Source organism: Doryrhamphus excisus, chromosome 2 (assembly GCF_030265055.1).
Source record: "Doryrhamphus excisus isolate RoL2022-K1 chromosome 2, RoL_Dexc_1.0, whole genome shotgun sequence".
Lineage (NCBI taxonomy): Eukaryota > Metazoa > Chordata > Actinopteri > Syngnathiformes > Syngnathidae > Doryrhamphus > Doryrhamphus excisus.
This window is the reverse complement of record NC_080467.1, coordinates 3808037-3835276: the sequence shown is the minus strand read 5'-3', so window position 1 is coordinate 3835276 and position 27240 is coordinate 3808037. Positions and strand designations below refer to the sequence as shown.

At 43.8% G+C, this 27240-nt stretch overlaps 2 protein-coding genes across 5 annotated transcripts in view; both read left to right on the top strand.

Moving 5' to 3' along the window:
* epas1b (endothelial PAS domain protein 1b) overlaps positions 1-7406 on the top strand; it is a 29882-nt gene extending 22476 nt beyond the window's left edge. For 2 of the 4 annotated variants that reach the window (XM_058064568.1, XM_058064567.1), the window contains exons 12-16: positions 58-602; positions 684-780; positions 977-1031; positions 1110-1205; positions 3201-7406. In XM_058064568.1, coding sequence (XP_057920551.1) covers positions 58-602; positions 684-780; positions 977-1031; positions 1110-1205; positions 3201-3352 — 945 coding nt within the window. In that variant the 3' untranslated portion in view covers positions 3353-7406. Of the gene's footprint in view, positions 1-30; positions 603-683; positions 781-976; positions 1032-1109; positions 1206-3200 lie in introns of all 4 variants that reach the window. The other 2 variants (XM_058064566.1, XM_058064565.1) reach the window with 1 other exon arrangement.
* Positions 7407-13151: 5745 nt separating this feature from the next.
* On the top strand, positions 13152-20969 carry LOC131104280 (solute carrier family 22 member 7-like). Its single transcript, XM_058051292.1, has 9 exons — positions 13152-13532; positions 15431-15534; positions 15609-15763; positions 17026-17194; positions 17283-17403; positions 17504-17610; positions 18527-18741; positions 18845-18953; positions 20633-20969. The coding sequence occupies exons 1-9, from the start codon at positions 13152-13154 to the stop codon at positions 20967-20969; spliced, it is 1698 nt and encodes a 565-aa protein (XP_057907275.1).
* The last annotated feature ends 6271 nt before the right edge of the window (positions 20970-27240 follow it).

The window sequence follows — 27240 nt, the reverse complement described above, 5'->3', positions numbered from 1 at the left end:
TTTTTGCTCCACCGACACTCCTTGGTGGAGGTATCAGAGCATCTTGTGTTCTTTCAGAGGGACCTGAGTGACTTTGACCTGGAGACTTTGGCTCCTTACATCCCGATGGACGGTGAAGACTTCCAGCTCAATCCCATCATTCCAGACTCTGAACCTCTGGAAGTGGGCATGCCCATGGGGGGCTCCATGGAGGGTGGTGCCGGTGGCCTCCCTCATTCCCAGCAGACCCCCAAGCAGAGCTTCAGCAACATCGCCAGTCTCTTCCAGCCGCTTTCCTCGCCCCCTCAGCAGCAAAGCCGCTACGGGTCCCAGCCACCCGCCACCTCCTCCTGGGCTTCAGGGAAGGAGAGCGGCTCCACCCAGGCGACGCTGGACCCAAGGGTGTGGTCTTACATTATGGGGCAGATGCAGAACCCGCCGTACCGGGCGCCTGCCAGCACCCCTCTGTCTTCAATGGGGGGCATTCAGAACCTGCAATGGCCCCCTGATCCTCTGTTAACGTATCACCAACACACCAACAAAGGTTACCGCTTGGACCGTTTATCTGGAGACCTTCAAGCGTCCTGCCAGCAGAACCTTCAGCACATCCTGCACAAGGAGAGGTGATGGAACACAAGAACTTTGCACCAATTCCTAAGAATCCAGGAGCGATCGCCGTTCTTAATGTGTGTGTGTGTACGCAGGTCCGATGTCATGGAGGACTTTGGACGAGCTTACAAAGACATGAGTCCTCCTCCCCGAATGGACAACGCCATGAAACGCTCCTTCACTCAGATGGCGGTGAGTTCCTCTTGATGCTCGCCATCAAGCACAACGACACAAAGTACGACTGCACTGTGATCGATCGGATGCTTCCGACATTCTGGGAACACTTTGGGGAAAGATGTTGTCCTCACGGTTCACTTCCTGGAGTTGTCCCGATACCGCAGTGCAGTGGTTCGTGATCATGGTTCTGACGTGTGTGCGTGTTCTTCAGGGTGAATGTAAGACGTCAGAAAGCATATGGAAGAAGATGAGGAGCAGCATGCCTGGTATGAGCTCACCTCTAATGGGGCAGGAGGAAGCCCACCATCGGTTCTCAGCTGGATTTTGTCTTTTGGTCTTTTCAGGTTCTGGTCCAGACGGAATGAGAGGGGACAGCAGGACTCCGTGTTTGGGAACTCTGCAACAACACAGGAAGTCTCAGTATCCAGGAAGTATGTCAGGTGAAGATGACGTCTTTTTGTGTGGTGAATTTCCCCTAGTGGATCATGTATCAGTTTTTGTTTTTGTCATTAGTCCGTTCCATCTTCCCGACAAAAACCAGGGCATACAAAAACCTGATCCGATTCCCTGGCTGGAATCTGTCTATAGTGTCCCGGCTATCCATTGAGTCACCAATTCATGGATGCGGATTTACATGAACTTATAGTTTTACGTACAAATTCCCTGGCTGGAATCTGTCTATAGTCTGTCTATAGCAGGGGTGGGCAAACTACGGCCCGGGGGCCACATCCGGCCCGCCAAGTGTTTGAATACGGCCCGCCCAATCTTTCCCGCCCAAGTATTTCATTTAAACTCAACATACAACCTGGCATCATGGCCTGAGCCAACCTTTTGATGGTTTTATCAATTTTGTTTTTTGACATGGTCTGTTGTTTACAAAGTGCTCCTGAAAAAAGGGACACAAGCACATAATAATAATAATAATAATAATTATTATTATTATTATTAGAACTATTATGATTATTAAAATTATTATATTAATGCTAATTATTATATTAATTATATATAATATTATTGTTATATTTGCATATTTTACATAATAATAATATAATAATTATTATTTTAATTTTATTGTAATTATTATAATATTTTATTATTTTTAAAATATTTAAATATAAATATAAAATAATAAATAATAATAGCAGATTGCATGACAATTTTACAGATACAATAATACCAGGTGGACTGTTACGTGTAAAATATATAGTCTGCCCCCCCCCCCCCCCCCCCCCGTAAATTTTGTCATATCGAGCCAAAAAGTTTGCCCACCCCTGGTCTATAGTGTTCTGGCTATCCATTGAGTCACCGATACGTAGATGCAGATTTACACGAACTTATAGTTTTATGTGTAGATTTCCTGTCTGGAATCTGTCTATAGCAGGGGTGCTCATTAAGTCGATCGCGATCTACCGGTCGATCGCGGAGGTGGTACTGGTCGATCGCTGGTCGATCGCGGCGTGACATTACAAAAATATCATCCCAGCATCAATGCCGTCACTTGATTGACATACAGGGCAGCCATTCAGATGACAACTGAATGTTGCCCTTCGGGCGACCAATCAAATCAAACAACGTCTCTAAGTGCAGCAGAACTTACGATGTCAGCCTATCATCCATCCCCGTTACTTGATTGACATACAGGACAACCAGTCAGATGACAACTGAATTTTGACCTTTAGGTCACCGCTCATGCGTAAACAACGATGCAAAGTGCTAAGCTAGTCGGCGAATTGCGTTAGATTTTAAGCCCTCGCTAAAGTTTATGGTCACTAAAATGAGTGAAGAAGCTGGACCAAGTAAAAAGGCAAAAACTGGACCAAGTAAAAAGGCAAAAAACATATCACTTCCATACGGATATTATGATACGGATATTATCCATGACTGATAAACATTTGGAAGTGTGCTTGAGGCTGGCTATCAGCAGCTACTGTCCGGACTATGCATCCCTGGCTGATTCAATTCAGTGCAAGTCATCAAAGTAAACTCAGGTAATTACAAAAAATGTTAATAGTTAATTATGTGTGTTTTGCAATATTGGCTCATTTGGTTATGTAAGGTACATCAACATACATTGTACGTACAAATAATCCTCAATACATTTGATAAAATAAATAGATGTTTTGCATTTTTGTAGTGGGTAGATCATTTTGACTCGGTCATTTTAAAAGTAGCTCGCATGCTGAAAAAGTGTGAGCACCCCTGGTCTATAGTGTCCTGGTTATCCATTGAGTCACCAATACGTGGATGCAGATTTATGTGAACTTATAGTTTTACGTGCAGATTCCCTGGCTGGAATCTGTCTATAGTGTCCCGGCTATCCATTGAGTCACCAATACATAGATGCAGATTTACAAGAACTTATAGTTTTACATGCAGATTATCTTGCTGGAACCTGGACCTGACTAATCCAACAAACATCTGCTTCTTCTTTCCAGGTCTTGCCAGTCGCTTACTGGGTCCGTCATTCGAGTCCTCCGGTCTGCCTGAGTTGACCCGCTACGACTGCGAGGTTAACGTGCCGCTGCAGGGCAACCTGCACCTCCTCCAGGGCTGTGACCTGCTGCGAGCCCTGGACCAGGCCACCTAGAAGATCCGCATCCGAACGCCACGATGGACCCAGATTTTGTATTACAGCCACACGGATCTTCAACACCACAGTCCAAGACTTGGAGGCCTCCATGTCGGACTCAAATAGCACTCACTAGCCTTCTTTAGCTGCGATGACGTTGTCCACCTCCACAAGGTGCTGCTTCCTCTTTGTCCCTCAGCTGTGTCATGTGACACACCACACACTTCTATATGGAGTCTGTTTGCACGCTCTACATCAGCTGACTCCTTTAGCTAAGAGGCTAACGCTAATGCTTTTTGGGTCTGTAGATTTGGACTATTTTCAAATCAAATTCCAAGTAGGAAAGTGTTTCCGATTCCCAAAGATAGTTTTGATTTGTCGGGTCCTCGCCTCAGAAGACCGATGAAGTCCGTCTTCAAGTCAAGTCGAGATGCGAAAAAAAAAACAAGTTTTCCTCGATAACTAACAATGACTAGAGCGGAACTTCCCCTTGTTAGCATCAAGTGCCGGGAAATAGCTTTTCGTTGTTAGCTAACGCGTTGTCGTTTAATCCACACTCTTGAACGCATCGTGCAGTACTAACACAGTACACGCACGTACTCAAACGCAGCGCCTGCATGTACTGCGTTAGACTGCAAACACGCTGTAAGAAGACTTCATGGTCTTCTACTAGCATCACTAGCTAGCTGCTTTTCTTCTTCTCCTTGTTGTTCTCGTCAAGGTGAAGCTTCATCTGTGCCACGGTTCACTTCATGGCACACACACACACACACACACACACACATGTGTGTACATGCACATACATTGCAATAGTAGTGTTTGCCGCTTCATGCAAAAGGGCCACATTCATAGAAATAATAATCTTATTTCCTCAATGAATTTCCTAGAATTATAAGAATAAAGTTGTACATGCACATTAAGAAAAGAAAATAGTTTCATAGTTTCATGAAAAGACTATGTAATATTACAAAAATAAATATTTTCAAATGCAAACTATTTTACTGACTTTATTTTTGTAATATTATTTGACTTTATTCTTGTCAATATCTGACTAAATATCAACATTAATTGTGTTACAATGATGAATAAAGTGAAATTTACATGCATATTCTAATAATTCTATGGCTATATTATTATTATTATTATTATTTCTTTATTCTTGTACAATTACAATTTAAAAGTTATGGAAATAATGATTGTGGTCCCAGTGTTCCTTCATCGCGTTACTAACGCTTTTACATTTTGGCTGAAGCCGTAATAAATAATCCGTAAATTTTCCGTTTGTTCTACCGTCACGTAAACGGTGATTATAGTGTGGAATTTGTGGCAATCACTGACACTTTTGGAGATGTTTGAACCCCTCTTGTTGATGTTTGTGCTTTAAAAAAAAAAAAAACGTTGCCAGATACGATGTAGCATTTTGCATAGTGGTTAAAAAGGAGGTAGCTGTTCACGTAAACACTGTATACTCTTTGTAAGTGCTTTTGCTTTCACATCATGCTGATATTTATTTTCCGGGAAGGGAAGCGATGGTCTGACTTTTAAGAAGCCTTGATTTTGGAATGCATCATATTTTAATTATTATTACTGTTATCAATGTAGTACTGTACGTAGGCTGGTAATGTTGGCTGAGACACACAAGCACCAGACTTGATTGCCACTTTAAAGATTTGATTGTTTTCGATACAATAATTCCTAACAAGCTAATGTCGCTACTCAAAATTCAACTTCAAACCCTCAACATCACTTCCTGTTCAACACTATATTGGCTAATAGGAGTGTCAATGTGACTATAGGGGTGTTATTTCATGTCTAAAGAGCTCTAACCAGACTTGATTGCCACAATAAAGATTTGATTGCAGTTTTCGATATATAGAATAATTCCTAACAAGCTAATGTTGCTACTCAAAATTCAACATCAAACCCTCAACATCACTTCCTGTTCAACACTATATTGGCTAATAGGAGTGTCAATGTGACTATAGGGGTGTTATTTCATGTCTAAAGAGCTCTAACCAGACTTGATTGCCACAATAAAGATTTGATTGCAGTTTTCGATATATAGAATAATTCCTAACAAGCTAATGTTGCTACTTCAAAATTCAACTTCAAACCCTCAACATCACTTCCTGTTCAACACTATATTGGCTAATAGGAGTGTCAATGTGACTATAGGGGTGTTATTTCATGTCTAAAGAGCTCTAACCAGACTTGATTGCCACAATAAAGATTTGATTGCAGTTTTCGATATATAGAATAATTCCTAACAAGCTAATGTTGCTACTTCAAAATTCAACTTCAAACCCTCAACATCACTTCCTGTTCAACACTATATTGGCTAATAGGAGTGTCAATGTGACTATAGGGGTGTTATTTCATGTCTAAAGAGCTCTAGTCATGTTAAAAGACATATTTAGAAGGTGGTAAAATATTCCATTCCTAAATAAGGAATCCTAATTTGTGGAATTGGACTTATCAGGGTGTGAAATCAACAAAGTGTCATAAAGGAGGGATTACTGTACTGTAAGAAGTGATGGGATTCAGCCAGGACGAAGAACGGACTTGATGATGTGTCCGCTAGAAAGCATTGGCGATGAAGCGTGTACGCATACGTTGGGAGGAATGCAGGTAGCGGTAAACGTGACACAAATATTGTAGCCTAAAACGGAAATCGACTTCAGCACTACCTCGCTTTTTCATGATTCATTCATCCCAAATCGTACAACAAACCATAAGATTCTTATGTATTCTTATGTTTTATATTCCAAATATCACCAGAAAACATCAAAAAGCAACAACAATCGGAACAACAAACAAGTTTTACATGGCAGGAATCTGTCTATAATGTCTCAGCTCTAAAACAAACGTCAAATGCTTGCTTTGGACACTCCTTTCCGCAGATTACTTGGTTGGCAGACTAGCTTGTTAGCAGACTAGCATATTAGCAGACTAGCTTGTTAATAGACTGGCTTGTTAGCAGACTGGCTTGGTAATAGACTGGCTTGTTAGCAGACTGGCTTGTTAATAGACTAGTTTGTTAGCAGACTAGCTTGTTAATAGACTGGCTTGTTAGTGGATTAGTTGGGTGGCGGACTAGCTTGTTAGATGAGCTTGGTAGCAGACTAGCTTGTTAGCTGACTAACTTATTAATAGCTTGTTAGCAGACAAGTTTGTTAGCACACTAGCTTGTTAATAGACTAGATAGTAGAGTAGTTTCGTAGCGGGCTAGTTTGTGATCAGACTACCTTGTTAGCAGGCTACCTTGTTAGCAAACTAGTTTGTTAATAGACTAGATTGTTAGCAGACTAGCTTGTTAGCAGATTACTATGTTAATAGACTAGTTTGTTAGTGGATTAGTTGGGTGGCAGACTAGCTTGTTAGATGCGCTCAGTAGCAGACTAGCGTGTTAGCTGACTAGCTTATTAATAGCTTGTTAGCATACTTGTTTGTTAGCACACTAGCTTGTTCATAGACTAGATAGTAGATTAGTTTGGTAGACTAGATTGTTAGCAGACTAGCTTGTTAGTAGATTAGTTCATTAGCACACTAGCTTGTTAATAGACAAGTTTGTTAGTAGACTAGTTTGGTAGCGGACTAGCTTGTTTGCAGACTCCTATTAATAGACTACATTGTTAAGAGACTAGCTTATTAATGAATTAATCGACTCGTTAGTTAACTAGACATGTTAGCAGACCAGCTTGTCAGCAGACTAATTTGTTAATAGATTTGGTTTGGTAGCGGACTAGCTTGTTAGCAGACCAGCTTATTAACAGACTCACTTGTTAGCAAACTACGCTGTTGGCAGACTCGTTTGTTAATAGACTAGCTTGTTAGCAAATTAGATTATAGCGTCTCGATTGTTAGCAGACTAGTTTGTTAATAGACGAGCTTGCTAGCAGACCAGCTTGTTAGCAGACTCGCTTGTTAGCAGACTAGCTTTTTAGTAGATTAGTTCATTAGCACACTAGCTTGTTAATAGACAAGTTTGTTAGTAGACTAGTTTGGTAGCGGACTAGCTTGTTTGCAGACTAGCTTATTAATAGACTACATTGTTAAGAGACTAGCTTAATAATTAATTCATCGACTCGTTAGTTAACTAGACATGTTAGCAGACCAGCTTGTCAGCAGACTAATTTGTTAGTAGATTTGGTTTGGTAGCGGACTAGCTTGTTAGCAGACTAGCTTATTAACAGACTCACTTGTTCGCAAACTACGCTGTTGGCAGACTCGTTTGTTAATAGACTAGCTTGTTAGCAAATTAGATTATGGCGACTCGATTGTTAGCAGAGTAGTTTGTTAATAGACAAGCTTGTTAGCAGACCAGCTTGTTAGCAGACCAGCTTGTTAGCAGACTAGCTTGTTGGCAGACCAGCTTGTTAGCAGACTAGCTTGTTGGCAGACCAGCTTGTTGGCAGACCAGCCTGTTAGCAGACTAGCTTGTCAGTACATTAGTTTGTTAGCCATATGAAAACCTTTGGGCCAAAAACGCGAGATAGCGTTGTATTTTCGACGTAACGTGTCGTTTTTGCAGCTCACGCGGACGTGCCAGTTAGCGATTGCTAATGTTGTCAAGGTCATTTAGCAGAAGAAAAGCGTTGAATTATGGACAACTTTTGCTTAAACTGATATAAGAATGAATTTCTTTCCCGCTTCCGAAGATGATATCAGCATTTTGTCTCATATCCAAACAGGGTTTGTAGTTTTTCACTCTGAGCGTATTATTTGCACATATTTAGACGCCTTGTGCCTTGCTGATTGTGCTTTTGTACATGCTATGAATTGCTATGATATATGTATATGTATATGTATATATATATATATATATATATATATATTAGCTTTGTTACTACAATGTAAGAAGTTTGTTTCTCTGCACTGATATCTTCTTATTAAAGCAAATTGATCTTAGCCTCCTTCACTGCCTTGTCGTCTTTGTCGGCACCGTTATGTCATTTGAAGTTCCATCATACATATATGTTACATATGGACAGCTTATAATTCATTTGTAGGACATCCGAGGACGCGTCTCCATCACATCGGTCCTTTGGGAGCCCCGATTAGAAGATTTGTCCAACACATTAACCCGCTGTGTTTATGTTGTGTTCTGATCCAAAGATACTACAACTGGGACATTACGCACATCGCGGAGGAAGGAAGATGCTTTCTCACGAGAAAGCAGATGTTTGCCATGCGCGTCGTTCCACACAGGAAGTGCTCTCAAGGTCAGAAAGAAGGTGAAATGGTCAGAATGCTGAAAGAGAATGAAAAGATTGTAGAAATATTTGGTGTTTTGTGTCGGAATAACGGTCCAATCACAAGGCAGGCCAAGGGTGTCCATGCGTTATGTAAGAGAAGATAAATGTGTGGCCTCACTTCCTGTCCAAGGATCATCATCAGGAAAGTTTACCATGTGAAGAGGAAGTCGTTTCCCGTCCATATTTAGGACTTTCTGTGTCCACGGTGGGACGATTGCGTAAGAGTCTTTGTCTTTGTGCTTCCAGACCCAACAGTCGCTCCCAACTCAATTCTTTGGCCCAGACACGGCCTTTCTTGTCACGTCCTGCACAAAGCAGACCATGGCTTTGTCAACACTTGACTCGTGGACATCTTTGTGACTTATGGACTCGTCGTTGGGGCTCAGAGTCTCAAATACGACTGAAGGACACGCAAAGACCGCATCATGTACTTTGTACTCATGTACTTTAATGATGGAGCAGGTCTAAATCCATGATGCTCATGTACTTTAATGATGGAGCAGGTCTACAGCCATGATCCTTGTGGACTTTAATGATGGAGCAGGTCTACAGCCGTGATCCTCATGTACTTAAATGATGGAGCAGGTCTACAAGTGTGATCCTCGTGTAGTTTAATGATGGAGCAGGTCTACAGCTGTGATTCTCATATACTTTAATGATGGAGCAGGTCTACATTCATGATCCTTGTGTACATTAATGATGGAGCAGGTCTACAGTTGTGATTTTCGTGTACTTTAATGATGGAGCAGGTCTACAGCCATGATTCTTGTATACTTTAATAATGGAGCAGGTCTAAAGCCGTGATCCTCATGTACTTTAATGATGGAGCAGGTCTACAGCCATGATCCTTGTGTACATTAATGATGGAGCAGGTCTACAGCCATGATCCTTGTGTACATTAATGATGGAGCAGGTCTACAGCCATGATCCTTGTGTACATTAATGATGGAGCAGGTCTACAGTTGTGATTTTCGTGTACTTTAATGATGGAGCAGGTCTACATCCATGATCCTTGTGGACTTTAATGATGGAATATGTCTACAGCCGTGATTCTCATGTACTTTAATGATGGAGCAGGTCTACAGCCGTGATCCTCAAGCTAACAAGCTTGTGGCCATCTTACATAAGGTCATTCAATCCTCCAATCCACTCAGCTGAATTTAAAGTACTCTATTGTACTGTGTTTGTGTATATGTTGTGATGTTAGACAGGTTAGTTTTAGCCAACTGGTGACTTTGTTGTTACAATAATATTATTCATGAAATACTAAGTAGCAACAACACGTTTGCTACGTGAAAAGAGATATATTTATGTCGTCTTTATAGTTATTAGTACATTCATGGAACATGGAGACAAACGTTTTAGTGGTTCATTGCAGTAAAAACATACTCATTATTATTACATTCTCATTTGACTTTGTCGCCATCTAAAGGACAAAAAGTGTCACTGCTGCTGCAGCCTCACTGCAACGGAACTATACACAAAAGGCAGTTGTTTTTATTCATTCATTCATTTTCTATTGCTTATCCTCACGGGAGTTGTGGGGGTGCTGGAGCCTATCCCAGCTGTCTTCAGGCGAGAGGCGGGGTACACCCTGGACTGGTGGCCAGCCAATCACAGGGCACATATAGACAAACAACCATTCACACTCACATTCATACCTATGGACAATTTGGAGTCGCTAATTAACCTAGCATGTTTTTGGAATGTGGGAGGAAACCGGAGTACCTGGAGAAAAACCACGCATGCACGGGGAGAACATGCAAACTCCATACAGAGGGTGGAATTGAACTCGGGTTTCCTAGCTGTGAGGCATGCATGCTAACCACTCGATGTTTAATGATGTTTATTGATTCATTCATTCATTTTCTACCGCTTTTTCCTCACGAGGGTCGCGGGAGGTGCTGGAGCCTATCCCAGCTGTCTTCGGGCGAGAGGCGGGGTACACCCTGGACTGGTGGCCAGCCAATCACAGGGCACATATAGACAAACAACCATTCACACTCACATTCATACCTATGGACAATTTGGAGTCGCTAATTAACCTAGCATGTTTTTGGAATGTAGGAGGAAACCAGAGTATCCGGGGAGAACATGCCCCCTCCATACAGAGGGTGGAATTGAACTCGGGTTTCTTAGCTGTGAGGCATGCGTGCTAACCACTCGAATAATGACATTTATATGTCTAATTAATTCAAACAAATACAATGAAAAGAATATATCAGAAAGGATCAGTAGCATGGTGTTCCTTCTCGTACTTCAGCCTCCACATCAAAGGTCATGATGAAACTCTACAAGAGGAACTCTTATAGGAACTCTAAGTTTCAGATGGACTTGCAAATGTCCAACATGGAAGAAGAAGCAGTCAGGAATGGTCTTGAAAAATTCACCCAGCATGAAGCAGCAGAGGTGGCTGTGAAAATACGAAAACAGTCCCTTGCCCTTGGTGGAGATGGGATTATAACATGGGAAGAACTCCAAACATTCCTCTGTGTGGCGGCCAATCCTGCAAAGGACACAGAGCCGAGAAGACGTCAGCCTCCGTCTAGGCCAGACCGTCCCACAAGGAGACCCTGGTAACTTCCTGTGCGAAAGATACCCATAGAAGAGATTCATCCAAATATAGGGATCGAGAGGTTTTGGAAAAAGTGGTGCCAGCTTCTGGACCACCAGGTCCACCAGGATCTTGGGTCTTGGTTATGAGTTAGAGAAGGATGGAACATGAGATTGACAGGCCATTGATGCAGACCGTACATCGGTCCGTACTGGTCATGAGCTTTGGGGAGTGACTGACAAGACAAGATCGGGGGCAAAAACAACTGAAAAGGTTTTCTCCGCAGGGTGTCTCAGAGACTCAGACTAGAACCGCTACTCCTCCAGATTGGGAGGAGCCAGATGAGGTGGCTTAGGATGCCTCCTAGACGTACGTCACAGTCCGTCCTGGTACTGTGTCTTAACCCTTGTATTCTTTTCCCAGCCACGGAGTCCCACTGGGAGGCGCTAGCGGCGCACCCGTAGAGGTACTTTCTATTCTGATCTTTTTGCTCCCAGTTCACTGGCTCCTCATCCCGGATGCGACCACCGGTCCTCAAAGCACCGATCCCTCTTTTTTAAATTTGGACCTTTTAGGACATCTAGGATCCGTCATGGGGGGGTACTGTCATGCTCTGTGAACTAGGCAGCAAGACAGGTTTATGTAGGTTCTTGCGAGTTTTTACTTCCATGTCCTGATTTTGGTATTATTACATTTTGGTGTTACTTAAATATGTGCTCTGTTCTGTGTTTCCCTGATTTGGTTTTTGTTCCGCCTTCTGCGCCTGGTACTGATGGTGGCCTATTTAGTTAGCATATTTCATGCGGCAATAATTCCATTTTCCATTCCATTTTCCTCCACTTATCCGGGTCCGGGTCGCGGGGGCAGCAGTCTTAGTAGGGTAGCCCAGACTTCCCGGTCCCCGGCCACCTTCTCCAGCTCCACCGGGAGGACACCAAGGCGTTCCCAGGCCAGCTGTGAGACATAATCCTTACAGCGTGTCCTAGGTCTGCCCCCGGGGCCTTTTCCTGGCTGGGCATGCCCGGAACACATCACCAGGGAGGCGTCCGGGAAGAACCAGATTTCGACCATGCACCCGCCCTAGACCGCCACAATGCATCGGATCCTTATGCTTGCCCCTGTAGGTGGTGGGTCTACAAGGGGGAGATCTCGTGTGGCTTCTTCGGGCTGGGCCTGCGAGACCCTCCCCCGGGCCTGGCTCCAGGGTGACGCCCCGGTATCCCACATCCAGGCGAGGTATGGTTCCTCTTCTTGTTTTTATTCATATGGATCTTCTGAATCACTCTTGGTCTGTCCCGTTAATCTCGGACCTGTTTGCCTTGGGAGACCCTACCCGGGGCATGTAGCCCCAGACAACCTCGGATCACTCGGGCACTCAAACCTTGCTGTCTGTGTGCTTTGTTGCCATCATGGTGGAATTACTGAAGGTAAAAGCTAGTACTCTATGCTTTTTACTGCAATGCGGTGACACCCCATTACGTCCCATAAAACCACTTGGTTCTTTCATGACTGATAGTACATTTAGAAATATACAATATGGATGCCAAGTTATTTCATGGTTTGCTGCAAAGCAGTAAATATTTTCGAGGCAGCACAGTTGCTTTGCCAATGTTTGGCTGTGCGGTGCATCGAGAAAGTCAAACATTACACGGATTTAAAAACAAACACACGACAAGAGAGACACGCGGATGCTAATAAACAATGTACTACTACTACTACTACTATTATTGCTGTTTTGTGTCCTAGTGCTACTGCTAAACTTCTTTAAGTATTGCATGTACGCTGTACAAAATGATGACATGCATACTTAACGTCGTGGATTAATTAGTCAGCCATTGAACGCTGTTTGGTAATGGCTAACGAGATGAAATATACATGTCAAATTTTATAAGTAAGCATTCACACAATGCGGCGTCCAAAGGTGCAGCAGCAGTTAATGATGGATGGAAGCATGCTAGGCTAGAAAAGGTGAGAGGTGTCAACAGGAAGCCAGGAGGAACCAGCCGCCATGGCGTTTGACAACATCTTAGACGATGTCGGCAGCTTCGGTCTTTACCAAATGGTCCTCGCCATGCTGCTCGTGAGCCCGCGAATCGTGATTCCGTGTCACTTCCTGTTAAATAACTTCATCGCCGCCGTGCCCCCCCACCGCTGCAACGTCAACCCACTGGACCACGGAGGACTCTTAGGGAACCTTAGCGAGGCCCAGCGGGTGGCAGTGAGTATTCCGCTAAGAGGTAACGGAGAGCCGCAGGCCTGCAGGATGTTTGCTCAGCCTCAATTCCAAATGTTGGAAAATCGCTCTGACGGCACCGGACTTCCCAGCACCCACTGTCGGCATGGATGGATCTACCTGAATGACACCTTCTCCTCCACGTTGGCCACTGAGGTACATCATGGACTCATGTTTATCTCCGACATACAGTATGTAGTACATTCCGATCACAGCTATTGTCAAAAATATTTCCCGGTTATCTGTGCTATTTTCAGAAGGCTTTATGAGCATTCTTCGCTACCTTTTTTTTATCTGTTTTGATATCTTTAGAAAGCACACAAACAAGAAAGACATGTGTTCATGTCTCACATAAGAACTGTGGATGACGGACAACATGCACTTTACCTTTCAATGATCAATTTGACCCCACATAAACAAGAAGAACATCATTCAGGAGGTAGCGCGTTTCCAGAAACCAGACGGTTGGTGGTTTGATGCCCGCTTGGTACATCCCAGTGTCCTCGGACAAGGCACGTGAACCCACTTTGCATCCAGTGCTGCAGACATTAAAGAAGAAATAAATGCTGTGCTTGTTTTTTGTGTTTTGTGTAGGGCTGTCAAAGTTAACATGTTAATAACGCTAAATTAATTCATTCCCTTTAACGGCGGCAAATTTTTTGATGCACGATTAACTTGCACTCCTCCTGTTTTGACCCTCGGCCGCCGCCGTAGTTTGGTTGAAGCACGGTAACTACTAACTGTAGCCACAAGCTGTAACAAATATTAATTAGAAATGGAGAAAGAAAAGAGTATTTAGATTGGTAAAGTTAGCATCAAAGCCCTGGCAGATGGGTCTTGTAGCAAAACAAAAGTTATTTGTATCTACTGTCGCTGTGTTTGACTCATCATTTATTGACTTACGTGGCCTTACATGGCCTGCCAGAGACTGGAGCAGTGCAGGTATTGTTTTTATTGTCATATACAGTGCTACCTCGGCATAAGAATGACCCAACTAACCAATTGTTTTCACATTTTTATATCTCTTAGTCGATTTTTACATTGAACTGCTAGCTAAATTGGAGTTCCAGCTGCTATTGACGGGCTGTTAAATGTGAAGACTGTAGCTAAAGTCCGGTGTTTTGCTAGCGTTAGCCATTTAGCATCGAACTACCACAATGATGTACATTAGCACTCAAAAGTCATCGAATCTTACCTTTACGCATTCCCACGTAGTATCAGCATTCGGGAGCAAGTATGAGGTGAAAGAAAAAGGAGTAAAATACATCAAAATACATCGAAATACATCCATACAGCTCTCTTAGCATCGGAGAACGGTTCGTCGGTGCGTTCAATGGCCATCGAAAAAGTAGGACAAATCGCAAATCGCATTAAACATTCAAAAACTGTGGAAATAGTTAAATTATTGTAATAATATAACATTTACTGTAATGAAATGATTAATTTCTATGTATTTCAAAGTTTTTTTTTAAGAGAAATGAAATGACATTGAGTTTGCAATTTGGATGAAATGATTTATGACTATTGTTCGATGTCTTAGGTATTTTCATTTGTACATTTCATGAAGGAAAGATGCATTGAGGCATATTTTTAATAATAATTTCTGAATGTTCCTAAATAGGCTTTTTACTCACAAACATTTAGTATTTAAAACCAATCTCATAAATACAGAAATGACACAAATAAACAATAATATGTTCGCGTGAGAGGTCTCACTCGCTCACATTTTGTATTTTCTGAACGTTTGTGGGCGAGTTTAAGAGCTAATATGCTAATAATTAAGAAATATGGTCATACAAAAATATGTTTGCTGATTGTATTTTTTTAAATAATGGTCCCAAGTACCTAAATTGATATTCCTAAACATAACATTTATGTAATTATTATTGTAGTTGCACATCAAATAGTTTACCACAAAGAGATTTTCCCTACTTATTATAGATAAAAACTTATTTCCATCTGCGATTAATTGTGAGTTAACTATGGCCAAAAAATGCAATTAATCGCAATCAAATATTTTAATGGATTGCCAGCCCTCGGTTTGTGTCTTTCAGTGGGATCTTGTATGTGACTGGAAACACCTTCCCAACACCACCAGCACCATCTTCTTCATGGGCGTCATGATCGGCGCCATCGTGTTCGGAGTGCTGTGTGATAAGTAAACGACATTCGTCAAACCGACAACGCACTCGTCTTATTTTTCTTGACGACTCTGACGACTCCTGTGTGCAGTTACGGGAGGAGACGTTGTCTCTTGGCCTCGTACATCATCGCCACGGTGTTCGGCTTCTCCAGCGCCTTCGCAAACTCCTACACCACGTTCGCCGTGCTGAGGTTTGCCACCGGAGTTGGACTGACGGGCATCAGCATCACCTCCTTCACACTCAGTGAGTCAGGGCCAGCATGCTGTGTATGCAGGTGTCATGGCCGCCCGGGTTAACCCGTAAGAACCAGAACCATTTATTCATTTTCTCCCGCTTATCCTCACATGAGTCGCGGAGGGGTGCTGGAGCCTATCCCAGCTGTCTTCAGGCGAGAGGCGGGGTACACACTGGACTGGTCGTCAGCCAATCACAGGGCACATGTAGACAGAACCAGAACCATTTTGAATTAAAAGATGGTAGATGGAACACATAAAACACACATAAAGTACACATGACACGAGACCAGGGGTATAAGACTAAGACCAAAGACTAATTTAATTTAATTTAATTTAATTTAATTTAATTTAATTTAATTTAATTTAATTTAATTTAATTTAATTTAATTTAATTTAATTTAATTTAATTTAATTTAATTTAATTTAATTTAATTTAATTTCTAGGAAAGCAGGAAGTGAACAAATGTAACAGTTTGTAACTGATGTAAAAGTACCAGGGCGCCACGGCGGTCGAGTGGTTAGCGCACAGACCTCACAGCTGGGCGACCAGGGTTCAATTCCACCCTCTGTGTGGAGTTTGCATGTTCTCACGTTCTCACGTTCTCCCACATTCCAAAAACATGCTAGGTTAATTGGCGACTCCAAATTGTCCATAGGTATGAATGTGAGTGTGAATGGTTGTTTGTCGATATGTGCCCTTTGATTGGCTGGCCACCAGTCTCCCGCCTGAAGACAGCTGGGATAGGCTCCAGCCCCCCCCCCCGCGACCCTTGTGAGGAAAAGCAGTAGAAAATGAATGAATGCTTCTTCCTACATGTGAAACTGTGAACTGATTATGTTTTATTTACAACATATTGCGCAACTGCAGTGTCTTGAGACACATGCTAACTCGGAAACTAGAGAGCTAGCGACCTAAACGGTAGCCTTCAAGTTATTTCCTTTAAACTTCAATAGCCAAAAACTTACCACTTCCACACGGATAGGGAGGATAACTATTAACAGTTATTTAACCTTTAACATGAACATTAATCAAACGTAATAATTTTTTCTGGGTACATGATACCATACAGCATCCATATCAAACTTGCACTAACGTTAAACTTTCATATCAAGGCGGGGGCATCAAACTAGGGGGCCGCGTGTTGGAGACTCCTGGTGTAGATGATACGTATACAGCAGCTACAAGATATGGCGTAGATATACAGTATGTAGATATGCACATGCGTGATATCCAATGATGAATGGTACTGATGTGGGACATCCTCACAGATATCGAGTGGGTGAACGCGGCTCACAGGTCGTCTGTCTGCGTGATGGGGAGTCTGGCCTGGTCCGCAGGCAACATGCTGCTGGCCGCCTACGCCTACCTGGTCAACGACTGGAGGCCCCTCATCATGACGGTTACGGCCCCCCTGGGCTTGGCTATCCTCACCTGGTGGTCAGTCGTTAGCTTGTCTCTCCTTGATGATGATGTCGTCGTAAGTTGTCAACGTGGTTGGTGGGTGTCTTCTGTCATTTACGTGTAGGTGGGTGCCTGAATCGGCGAGATGGCTTCTAGCTCACGGTAAAGTGGAGGAAGCGCAGTTTTACCTGAATAAATGTGCTGAGATGAACAAGAAAGCCAAGATATCCAAATTCAAACTCGAGGTAAACGTGGCTAATTTAGCTAATTTTGTGCCACAAGGTGGCGTTACCCCGTTTTAAAGTTGACAAGATGTCTTCTTATTTTCTCTCTCTCTCCGCACAGGCAGAATTCCGGGTGGAAACTTTGGAAAAGAAGAAAAGTTACACCTACCTGCACCTTTTTAAGACACCAAAGCTAAGACGGCTAACGCTAGTGATGGGGGTTGTTTGGTGGGTGACCTACACGACGCTACGTCCATACCTGTGTCAACCGGGGGCTGTTTCGATGCTGCCTGTCCCTGTGGGGCCGGTGGCTCCCTGGTGGTGGGGGCCTGTCCTGGCTGATTGTTATTGTTGCCGCCATTGTTGTTGTTGTTGCCGGTGGTGTTGTCTCTGTATTGTCCACCCACTCCCCCCTCTATCTTCTTTTCTCTTCTTCTCTATCCCCTCCTGCTCCGGACCGGCCGCTCCAAATTAGCAAAACAATTACAATCAAATTGAATCAGAGTTTACCGTGGAAACTTTGGAAAAGAAGAAAAGTTACACCTACCTGCACCTTTTTAAGACACCAAAGCTAAGACGGCTAACGCTAGCGATGGGGGTTGTTTGGTGGGTAACCTACACGACGCTACGTCCATACCTGTGTCAACTGGGGGCCGTGGGGCCGGTGGCTCCCTGGTGGTGGGGGCCTGTCCCGGCTGATTTGCTGATGTAGTCTTGTTGTTTGTTTCTGTTGTCTTGTTATTGTTGCCGCCATTGTTGTTGTTGTTGCCGGTGGTGTTGTCCCTGTATTGTCCACCGTCTCTATCTTCTTTTCTCTTCTTCTCTATCCCCTCCTGCTCCAGACCGGGCGCTCCAAATTAGCAAAACAATTACCATCAAATTTAATCAGAGTTTACGGTGGAAACTTTGGAAAAAGAAGAAAAGTTACACCTACCTGCACCTTTCTAAGACACCAAAGCTAAAACGGCTAACGCTAGTGATGGAGGTTGTTTGGTGGGTAACCTACACGACTCTACGTCCATACCTGTGTCAACCTAGCGTATTTTACCCTTCTAACACGCTTACATCCCAACAAAATCATCCATGTTGGGATGCATGCTAATGCTAAGCTATGCTAATGCTACATGTTTGTATTTGTGTGCAGGTACGGTGTGGCGGTGACTTACTACGGAATCAGCTTAAATATCGTGGGCTTCGGCCTGAGCATGTATCTCACTCACTTCATCTACGCCGCCATCGAAGTCCCCGCTAAGCTTCTGATCTACGTTTTGATCAACAAGATCGGACGCAGGAAGTGCCTGGCTGGCACGCTCATACTGACAGGAACCTGCATCGTTATCAACATCTTTGTTCCAAAAGGTGACTTTTGCTCTCTGTTCTCCTTCAAGATCCATCAGTGAACTTTAACATGTTTCATCGACCAATCGTGATGAAGTCATGATGAACTTTCTGTCCATCGTAGGTTTGTGGCATCTGCGTTCTGCTGTGGCCATTCTGGGGAAAGGCTTGTCTGAAGCTTCCTTCACCACCGTCTACCTCTACACCACAGAACTTTACCCCACCGTGATCAGGTACTTTACCCCACCCTGGTACTTTACCTCGCCCTGGTACTTTACCCCATCCTGGTACTTTACCCCACCGTGATCAGGTATTTTACCCCACCATGGTACTTTACCCCATCCTAGTACTTTACCCCACCCTGGTACTTTACTTCGCCCTGGTACTTTACTCCACCCTGGTACTTTACCCCACCGTGTTCAGGTACTTTACCTCACCCTGGTACTTTACCCGATCCTGGTACTTTACCCCACCCTGTTACTTTACCCCACAATGGTCAGGTACTTTACCCCACCCAGGTACTTTACCCCACAATGGTCAGGTACTTTACCCCACCCTGGTCAGGAACTTTACCCCACCCTGGTCAGGTACTTTACTTCACCCAAGTACTTTACCCCACCCTGGTCAGGTACTTTACCCAGCCCTGGTCAGGTACTTTACCCCACCCTGGTACTTTACCCCACCCTTGTCAGGTATTTTACCCCACCCAGGTAATTTACCCCACCCTGGTCAGGTACTTTACCCCACCCTGGTACTTTATCCCACAATGGTCAGGTACTTTACCCCACAATGGTCAGGTACTTTACCCCACCCTGGTACTTTACCCCACAATGGTCAGGTACTTTACCTCACCCAGGTACTTTACCCCATCCTAGTACTTTAGCCCACCCTGGCCAGGTACTTTACCCCACCCTAGTACTTTACCCCACCTTGGTCAGGTACTTTACCTCACCCTGGTCTGGTACTTTACCCCACCCTAGTACTTTATCCTACCGTGATCAGGTACTTTACCCCACCCTGGTACTTTACCTCGCCCTGGTACTTTACCCCACCCTGGCCGGGTACTTTACCCCACCTTGGTCAGGTACTTTACCTCACCCTGGTCTGGTACTTTATCCCACCCTAGTACTGTATCCTACTGTGATCAGGTACTTTACATCACCCAGGTACTTTACCCCACCCGGTCAGGTACTTTACCTCACCCTGGTCAGGTACTTTACCCCACCCTGGTCAGGTACTTTACCTCACCCTGGTCAGGTACTTTATCCCACCCTAGTACTTTACCCTACCGTGATCAGGTACTTTACCCCACCCTAGTACTTTACCCCACCCCGGTCAGGTACTTTACCTCACCCTAGTACTTTACCCCAGTGGTCCGGTACTTTACCCCACCCTGGTCAGGTACTTTACCCCACCCTGGTCAGGTACTTTACCTCACCCTGGTCAGGTACTTTACCCCACCCTAGTACTTTACCCTACCGTGATCAGGTACTTTACCCCACCCTAGTACTTTACCCCACCCCGGTCAGGTACTTTACCTCACCCTAGTACTTTACCCCAGTGGTCTGGTACTTTACCCCACCCTGGTCAGGTACTTTACCTCACCCTGGTCAGGTACTTCACCTCACCCTGGTCAGGTACTTTACCTCACTCTGGTCAGGTACTTTACCCCACCCTGGTCAGGTACTTTACCTCACCCAGGTAATTTACCCCACTCTTGTCAGGTGGGGTAAAGTCAGAGCAAATGTGTTTAGCATGTAAGGCATCTAGTTCAACAATAGCTGGATGGGACAAGGGCGGGGGCATGGGTTGGGGGGGGGTCGTATAAGAAGAAGTGTTGTTTGTGTTTCTGTGCCGCGTGTAAGACAAAAGTCTTCATTTGTCAACAGAAAGTGTTTCTGTCATGTGACAGACAAAACGGTTTGGGCTACACAAGCTTCACATCTCGCGTGGGCGTGTCGGTGGCGCCACTCATACTGCTGCTGGAGGACGCGTGGACTCTTCTACCTCAGGTGATCCTCGCCGTCGGGGCCATCGGTTTCGGCCTGGTGGCCCTGATGCTGCCCGAGACGCTCAACACCAGGTTGCCCGAGACCATCGACGACGTGGAGAAGCCCAAGTCTGGTCGCGTGACTCAGATGTTCCTCTTGAACCGCAAAATTGCTGACTCGTGTATTTTCTGCCTTTTGCTTAGTTCCCAAAGTCCCGCCCCCACGGGTGTCCTCCTGGAGACGAGGAATGGAACTTGAAGATGAGAGAGATCTTCAAACTTTATCGGTGTCAATAAAAAATAACACTGTTTTATAAACGGGGTCCATATTTATCCATAGCACCCCCCGCCCCCACCCCCGGTAGAGATGTGCCTGATTCAAGGACACCGTCCTTTGGCACCAAGTCTTCCCAGAAGACCCCAAGCTGTTTTAAGCAACAAATTCCACACCGGCGCTTGTTGATGTCCAAAGGTTCTGCAGTCATCTGGACATCATCTGAAACGACCTTCCTTGGAGTGGCGTCCGATGTCAATGTCGAACGAGTCGTCACGTGACCCACCTGGGCGGAGGTGGAAGTGTTTGTGGTGACGGCTGTTGTTGACGCTCGTAAACTTTGACCGGCGGTCTATTTCCGTGCTCAGCTGTTGACATGAGCATCGGCTTGACGTGGAAGGTGGACGAAGCTTTGAAGCTTCCGTGACGGAAACCAATGTGTAAAGACGCCCCCTGACCCCCTGTCCCCCGACGCCCCGGTCCATTGGGACATGTACTATACTTATGTATACAGTAGGTATCATATATACTGTACATAATGCTGCAAGCTGGACAAGTCTGTCTTCAAATTGTGGCTTTATTTTCTGCGTCAGTGGAACAATTTTTGATGAAATATTCTCTGCACTCATCCGAAGGTCATTTTGTCCTTCATATCCAAGGACAAAATGTATTAGCGGTCCTCTAGGAAGTTGAATATGATCCTTATTTCCTGCTTGGCTCACATGTTCAGTGGCTAAAACCTCCATCTCATATGCCGAAAAAAATATTAGCGATATGCGACGGCACTGGTTTTGTTCGATTCAATTTGAACTAGCATGTTTCATATCATAGCATCAAGAGTACAGGCAATATCGGCAAGGTAATACACAATAACAAAAAAGGACAAAGTCATATATTGTATGTCAAAGTGGTATTCATTCATTCATTTTCTACCGCTTTTCCTCACGAGGGTCGCGGGGGTGCTGGAGCCTATCCCAGCTGTCTTCAGGCAAGAGGCGGGGTACATTCTGGACTGGTCGCCAGCCAATTACAGGGCACATATAGACAAACAACCATTCACACTCACATTCATACCTATGGACAATTTGGAATCGCTAATTAACCTATGTCCCACATCATAAGATGAGCTTACGTTCACCTCCCTACTAGTGTGGAAGTGGCGTTTGAAACACCTGTATCGTCCCCACATCCACACACATTCCATGGATTCCTTTTGGAATTTACATATGGAATATGTTGCCACAACATCGGAAACCTCTTTACCACCTTCAATCACCTACAAGTTTTAACATGATTAGAGCCTTCTAGGCATGAAATAACACCCCTATAGTCACGTAGCCAATATAGTAGACAACTAAAGAGAAAATTCATTCATTAATTTTCTACTGCTTATCCGCACAAGGGCTGCAGGGGGTGCTGGAGCCTATCCCAGCTGTCTTTGGGCGGGCGAGAGGCGGGGTACACCCTGGACTGGTGGCCAGCCAATCACAGGGCACATATAGACAAACAACCATTCACACTCACATTCATACCTATGGACAATTTGGAGTCGCTAATTAACCTAGCATGTTTTTGGAATGTGGGAGGAAATCGGAGTACCCGGAGAAAACCCGAAGATTGTGGGATTGAACTCGTGTCTCCTTGCTGCGCTAACCACGCAATCACCGTGGTGCCTGCATTTTTTTCCAATTTTTTTTGGGGGGGGGTTTTGTGCACAAATGCTGAAAAAGGTCCTGTTTCTCAATGTTAAAAAATCCCTGGATCCAGACGGTGATCCAGACCCCCCCCCCCCCCCCCCTCCAAAATGTAATCAGTTCTTCCATATCCCATTTCCCACAATTCCTGAATATTTCATCCAAGTCCATCCATGTCTCTTCAACGTATTTTGAACACAAATAACCAGATAAACACAGGCATAAACATAACCTCCACACAGAGATAGGTGAGGGTGGGATTGAACTCGTGTCTCCTTGTTGCACTAACCACTCAACCACCGTGCAGCCTGCATTTTTTTCCATTAAAAACATTTTTTTTGTGCACAAATGCTGAAAAAGGTCCTGTTTCTCAATGTTAAAAAATCCCTGGATCCAGACGGTGATCCAGCCCCCCCCCCATGTAATCAGTTCTTCCATATCCCATTTCCCACAATTCCTGAATATTTCATCCAAGTCCATCCATGTCTTTTCAACCTATTTTGAACACAAACAACCAGATAAACACAGGCATAAACATAACCTCCACACAGAGTTGGCCGAGGGTGGGATTAAACTTGTGTCTCCTTGCTTGGAGTCGCTAATTAACCTAGCATGTTTTTGGAATGTGGGAGGAAACCGGAGTACCCGTTGAAAACCCCCACACATGCACGGAGAGAACATGCAAACTCCACACAGAGATGAGATGGCCGAGGGTGTAATCGAACCCTGGTGTCAAAGTGGTATTTTAAACAAAAAAAAAAAGAAAATAAACTTCATACAAATTTGACCTCAAATGACTGAAGCATGAAAAGTATCAATATTGTGATTTGATGACATGAGCGTCTACGGAGCAGCTGGTGTGAACCTACAACAGAGATTTCCATCTTGCCGAATGCTTCAGATTCAGTGTGGGCCCGGCCTGTAGCTCCCAGCTTTGTATCTTTCTAACACACACATGTTAATATCACACACACACACATGCTGGTGTCATGTTCCCAACATGAGAACACATGGTCCAATTCCCCAGGCCGAAAAAGCACAGTTTGTTCTGCTGACGTTTGGAAAATGTGTCCCATTGGCAGTGGCGTGCAGACACGTATCCCAGTGATCCCAGTAGGAATTGGAACCCACCACAAGGATGGGGCAGCTGGGGCTGACACAATGGTCACTACACATATATTTACACATATATTTCATAACTTCACTGCACAGTGGACGAGTGGTTAGCGCGCAGACCTCACAGCTAGGAGACCAGGGTTCATTTCCACCCCCGGCCATCTCTGTGTGGAGTTTGCATGTTCGAATTAATTAGTCGTATAAATGTCATTATTTGAGCTGCACAGTGGTCGAGTGGTTAGCACACATGCCTCACAGCTAGGAAACCCGAGTTCAATTCCACCCTCTGTATGGAGTTTGCATGTTCTCCGTGCATGCGTGGGTTTTCTCCGGGTACTCCGGTTTCCTCCCCCATTCCAAAAACAAATTGTCCATAGGTATGAATGTGAGTGTGAATGGTTGTTTGTCTATATGTGCCCTGTGATTGGCTGGCCACCAGTCCAGGGTGTACCCCGCCTCTCGCCCGCCCGAAGACAGCTGGGATAGGCTCCAGCACCCCCTGCAACACTTGTGAGGATAAGCAGTAGAAAATTAATGAATGAATTTTCTCTTTAGTTGTCTACTATATTGGCTAATAAGAGTGTAAACGTGACTATAGGGGTGTTATTTCATGCGTAGAAGGCTCTAATCATGTTAAAACTTGTAGGTGATTGAAGGTGGTAAAGAGGTTTCCGATGTTGTGGCAACATATTCCATATGTAAATTCCAAAAGGAATGTGTGTGGATGTGGGGACGATACAGGTGTTTCTAACGCCACTTCCACACTAGTAGGGAGGTGAATGTAAGCTCATCTTATGATGTGGGACATAGTAGGTTAATTAGCAACTCCAAATTGTCCATAGGTATGAATGTGAGTGTGAATGGTTGTTTGTCTATATGTGCCCTGTGATTGGCTGGGTGTACCCCGCCTCTCGCCCGCCCGAAGACAGCTGGGATAGGCTCCAGCACCCCCTGCGACCCTTGTGAGGATAAGCAGTAGAAAATTAATGAATGAATTTTCTCTTTAGTTGTCTACTATATTGGCTAATAAGAGTGTAAACGTGACTATAGGGGTGTTATTTCATGCCTCGAAGGCTCTAATCATGTTAAAACTTGTAGGTGATTGAAGGTGGTAAAGAGGTTTCCGATGTTGTGGCAACATATTCCATATGTAAATTCCAAAAGGAATCCATGGAATGTGTGTGGATGCGGGGACCATACAGGTGTTTCAAACGCCACTTCCACACTAGTAGGGAGGTGAACATAAGCTCGTCTTATGATGTGGGAAATAGGTTAATTAGCGACTCCAAATTGTCCATAGGAATGAATGTGAGTGTGAATGGTTGTTTGTCTATATGTGCCCTGTGATTGGCTGGCCACCAGCCCAGGGTGTACCCCGCCTCTCGCCCGAAGACAGCTGGGATAGGCTTCAGCAAACCCATGACCCCCATGAGGATAAGCGGTAGAAAATGAATGAATGAATGAATAACTTCACTCGTGTGGATGCATAATTTTGTTGAGTGCTGACAGCTGATTGGATGACGCAGGAAAAGGGAGGGAGAGACATCTGTGGATATTTTCAATAAAGTTATTGTTGATCCACGAACACCCCACTGTGCCAGAAAGAGATTGCACCTATGGAATGGGCGTATTGTGCCTTTCCCAGCATGCTTTGCTCTAGTGATTATGATCATTTTGCCTCTTGAAGGTGTTCCTTTCTTCACACAGGGTGTAGAAATGGTACTGCTATACAGTATAGTACATTGTATGATACTTCATGATTGCAAAATCAGAAAGATATTACTTTCTGTATACGAAGCAATGAAAAGCAAAAAAAAACAATTGCCAGATAAGACAGGTCCTGGGAAAAAAGGACGTCTGGTCACCCCATGCTGGCCAGCACTTACTGCATTAACTGATGAAATAGCACTCCTTCTTCTTTCCTGTAAATGCTCACTTCCAAAAATAGTCTCAATCAAGAGAAAGACGGTGACTCAGTGGAGCGGATGACATCACCATGCATGAAAGTATATCGTACAGTTTACAGTACCTCACAGTATCTCACAGTACACACCATTATACTATGATCATACTATCATACACCCACCTCTGTGATAAGTCAATAGCGTTCCTTCTTTATCAAAGCAATATGATCAGATTTATGGCACAGAAAATCCGCTTACCACCTTCCTGTTTAACCTCATTAAAGCCCTCTTGACATGAAATAACACCCCTACAGTCACCTTTGCACTCCTACTACCCAATATAGTTGACATAGAAAATAAGAATATAGAAAATAAAACATATTATATGTAGAAAACCCGCTTACTACCTTCTAAATATGCTTTTTAACATCACTAGAGCTTTCCAGACATGAAATAACACCCCTACAATCTCCTTTACACTCCAACTACCCAATATAGTACAATTAATAAGAGAAAATAAAACATATTATATATAGAAAACTCGCTTACTACCTTTGAAATATGCTTGTTAACATCACTAGAGCCTTCGAGACAAGAAATAGCACCCCTACAGTCTCCTTTACACTACTACTACCCAATATAGAACATATAATAAGATAAAATAAAACATATTATATTTAGAAAACCTGCTCACCACCTTCCTTTTAATGCCATTAGAGCCTTCCAGACAAGAAATAACACCCCTACAGTCAACTTTACACTCCTACTAACCAATATAGTACAAATAATAAGAGAAAATAAAACATATTATATCTAGAAAACTCGCTTACTACCTTTAAAATATGCTTGTTAACATCGCTAGAGCCTTCGAGACAAGAAATAGCACCCCTACAGTCTCCTTTACACTCCTACTACCCAATATAGAAGATATAATAAGAGAAAATAAAACATATTATATATAGAAAACCTGCTTACCACCTTCGTTTTAATGCCATTAGAGCCTTCCAGACAAGAAATAACACCCCTACAGTCAACTTTACACTCCTACTACCCAATATAGCACAATTAATAAGAGAAAATAAAACATATTTTTTATAGAAAACCTGCTTACTACCGTTGAAATATGCTTGTTAACATCACTAGAGCCTTTGAGACAAGAAATAGCACCCCCACAGTCTCCTTTACACTCCTACTACCCAATATAGTAGACATAGGAAATAAGAACATAGAAAATAAAACATATCTATAAAAAACTGCTTACCACCTTCCTTTTAATGCCATTAGAGCCCTCAAGACATGAAATAGCAGCCCTATAGTCACATTTCCACTCCTGTTACTCAAAATAAGAGAAAATAAGCCATATAAGAGATTAACAAGACTGGCGCTCGTGTGTGTTGCTGTACATGTGTTCCGTGCTCGGGGAGCGGAGTCGGGGACAGACAGGAAGTAATGTGTGTGTGTGTGGGGGGGGGGGGGGGGGTTCAGAGTTGAGTAAAGCACAGCGTGTTCGGGATGATTGTGTGCGTTGTGTGATGATTGCAG

What these genes read in the sequence shown, in the direction of transcription:
- LOC131104280 (XM_058051292.1), top strand. Translation starts at nt 13,152, where the DNA reads ATGGCGTTTGACAACATCTTAGACGATGTCGGCAGCTTCGGTCTTTAC. An exon ending in TTCGGAGTGCTGTGTGATAA is followed by an intron (nt 15,535 to 15,608) that starts GTAAACGACATT and finishes TCCTGTGTGCAG; the next exon opens with TTACGGGAGGAGACGTTGTC. An exon ending in CATCACCTCCTTCACACTCA is followed by an intron (nt 15,764 to 17,025) that starts GTGAGTCAGGGC and finishes ACATCCTCACAG; the next exon opens with ATATCGAGTGGGTGAACGCG.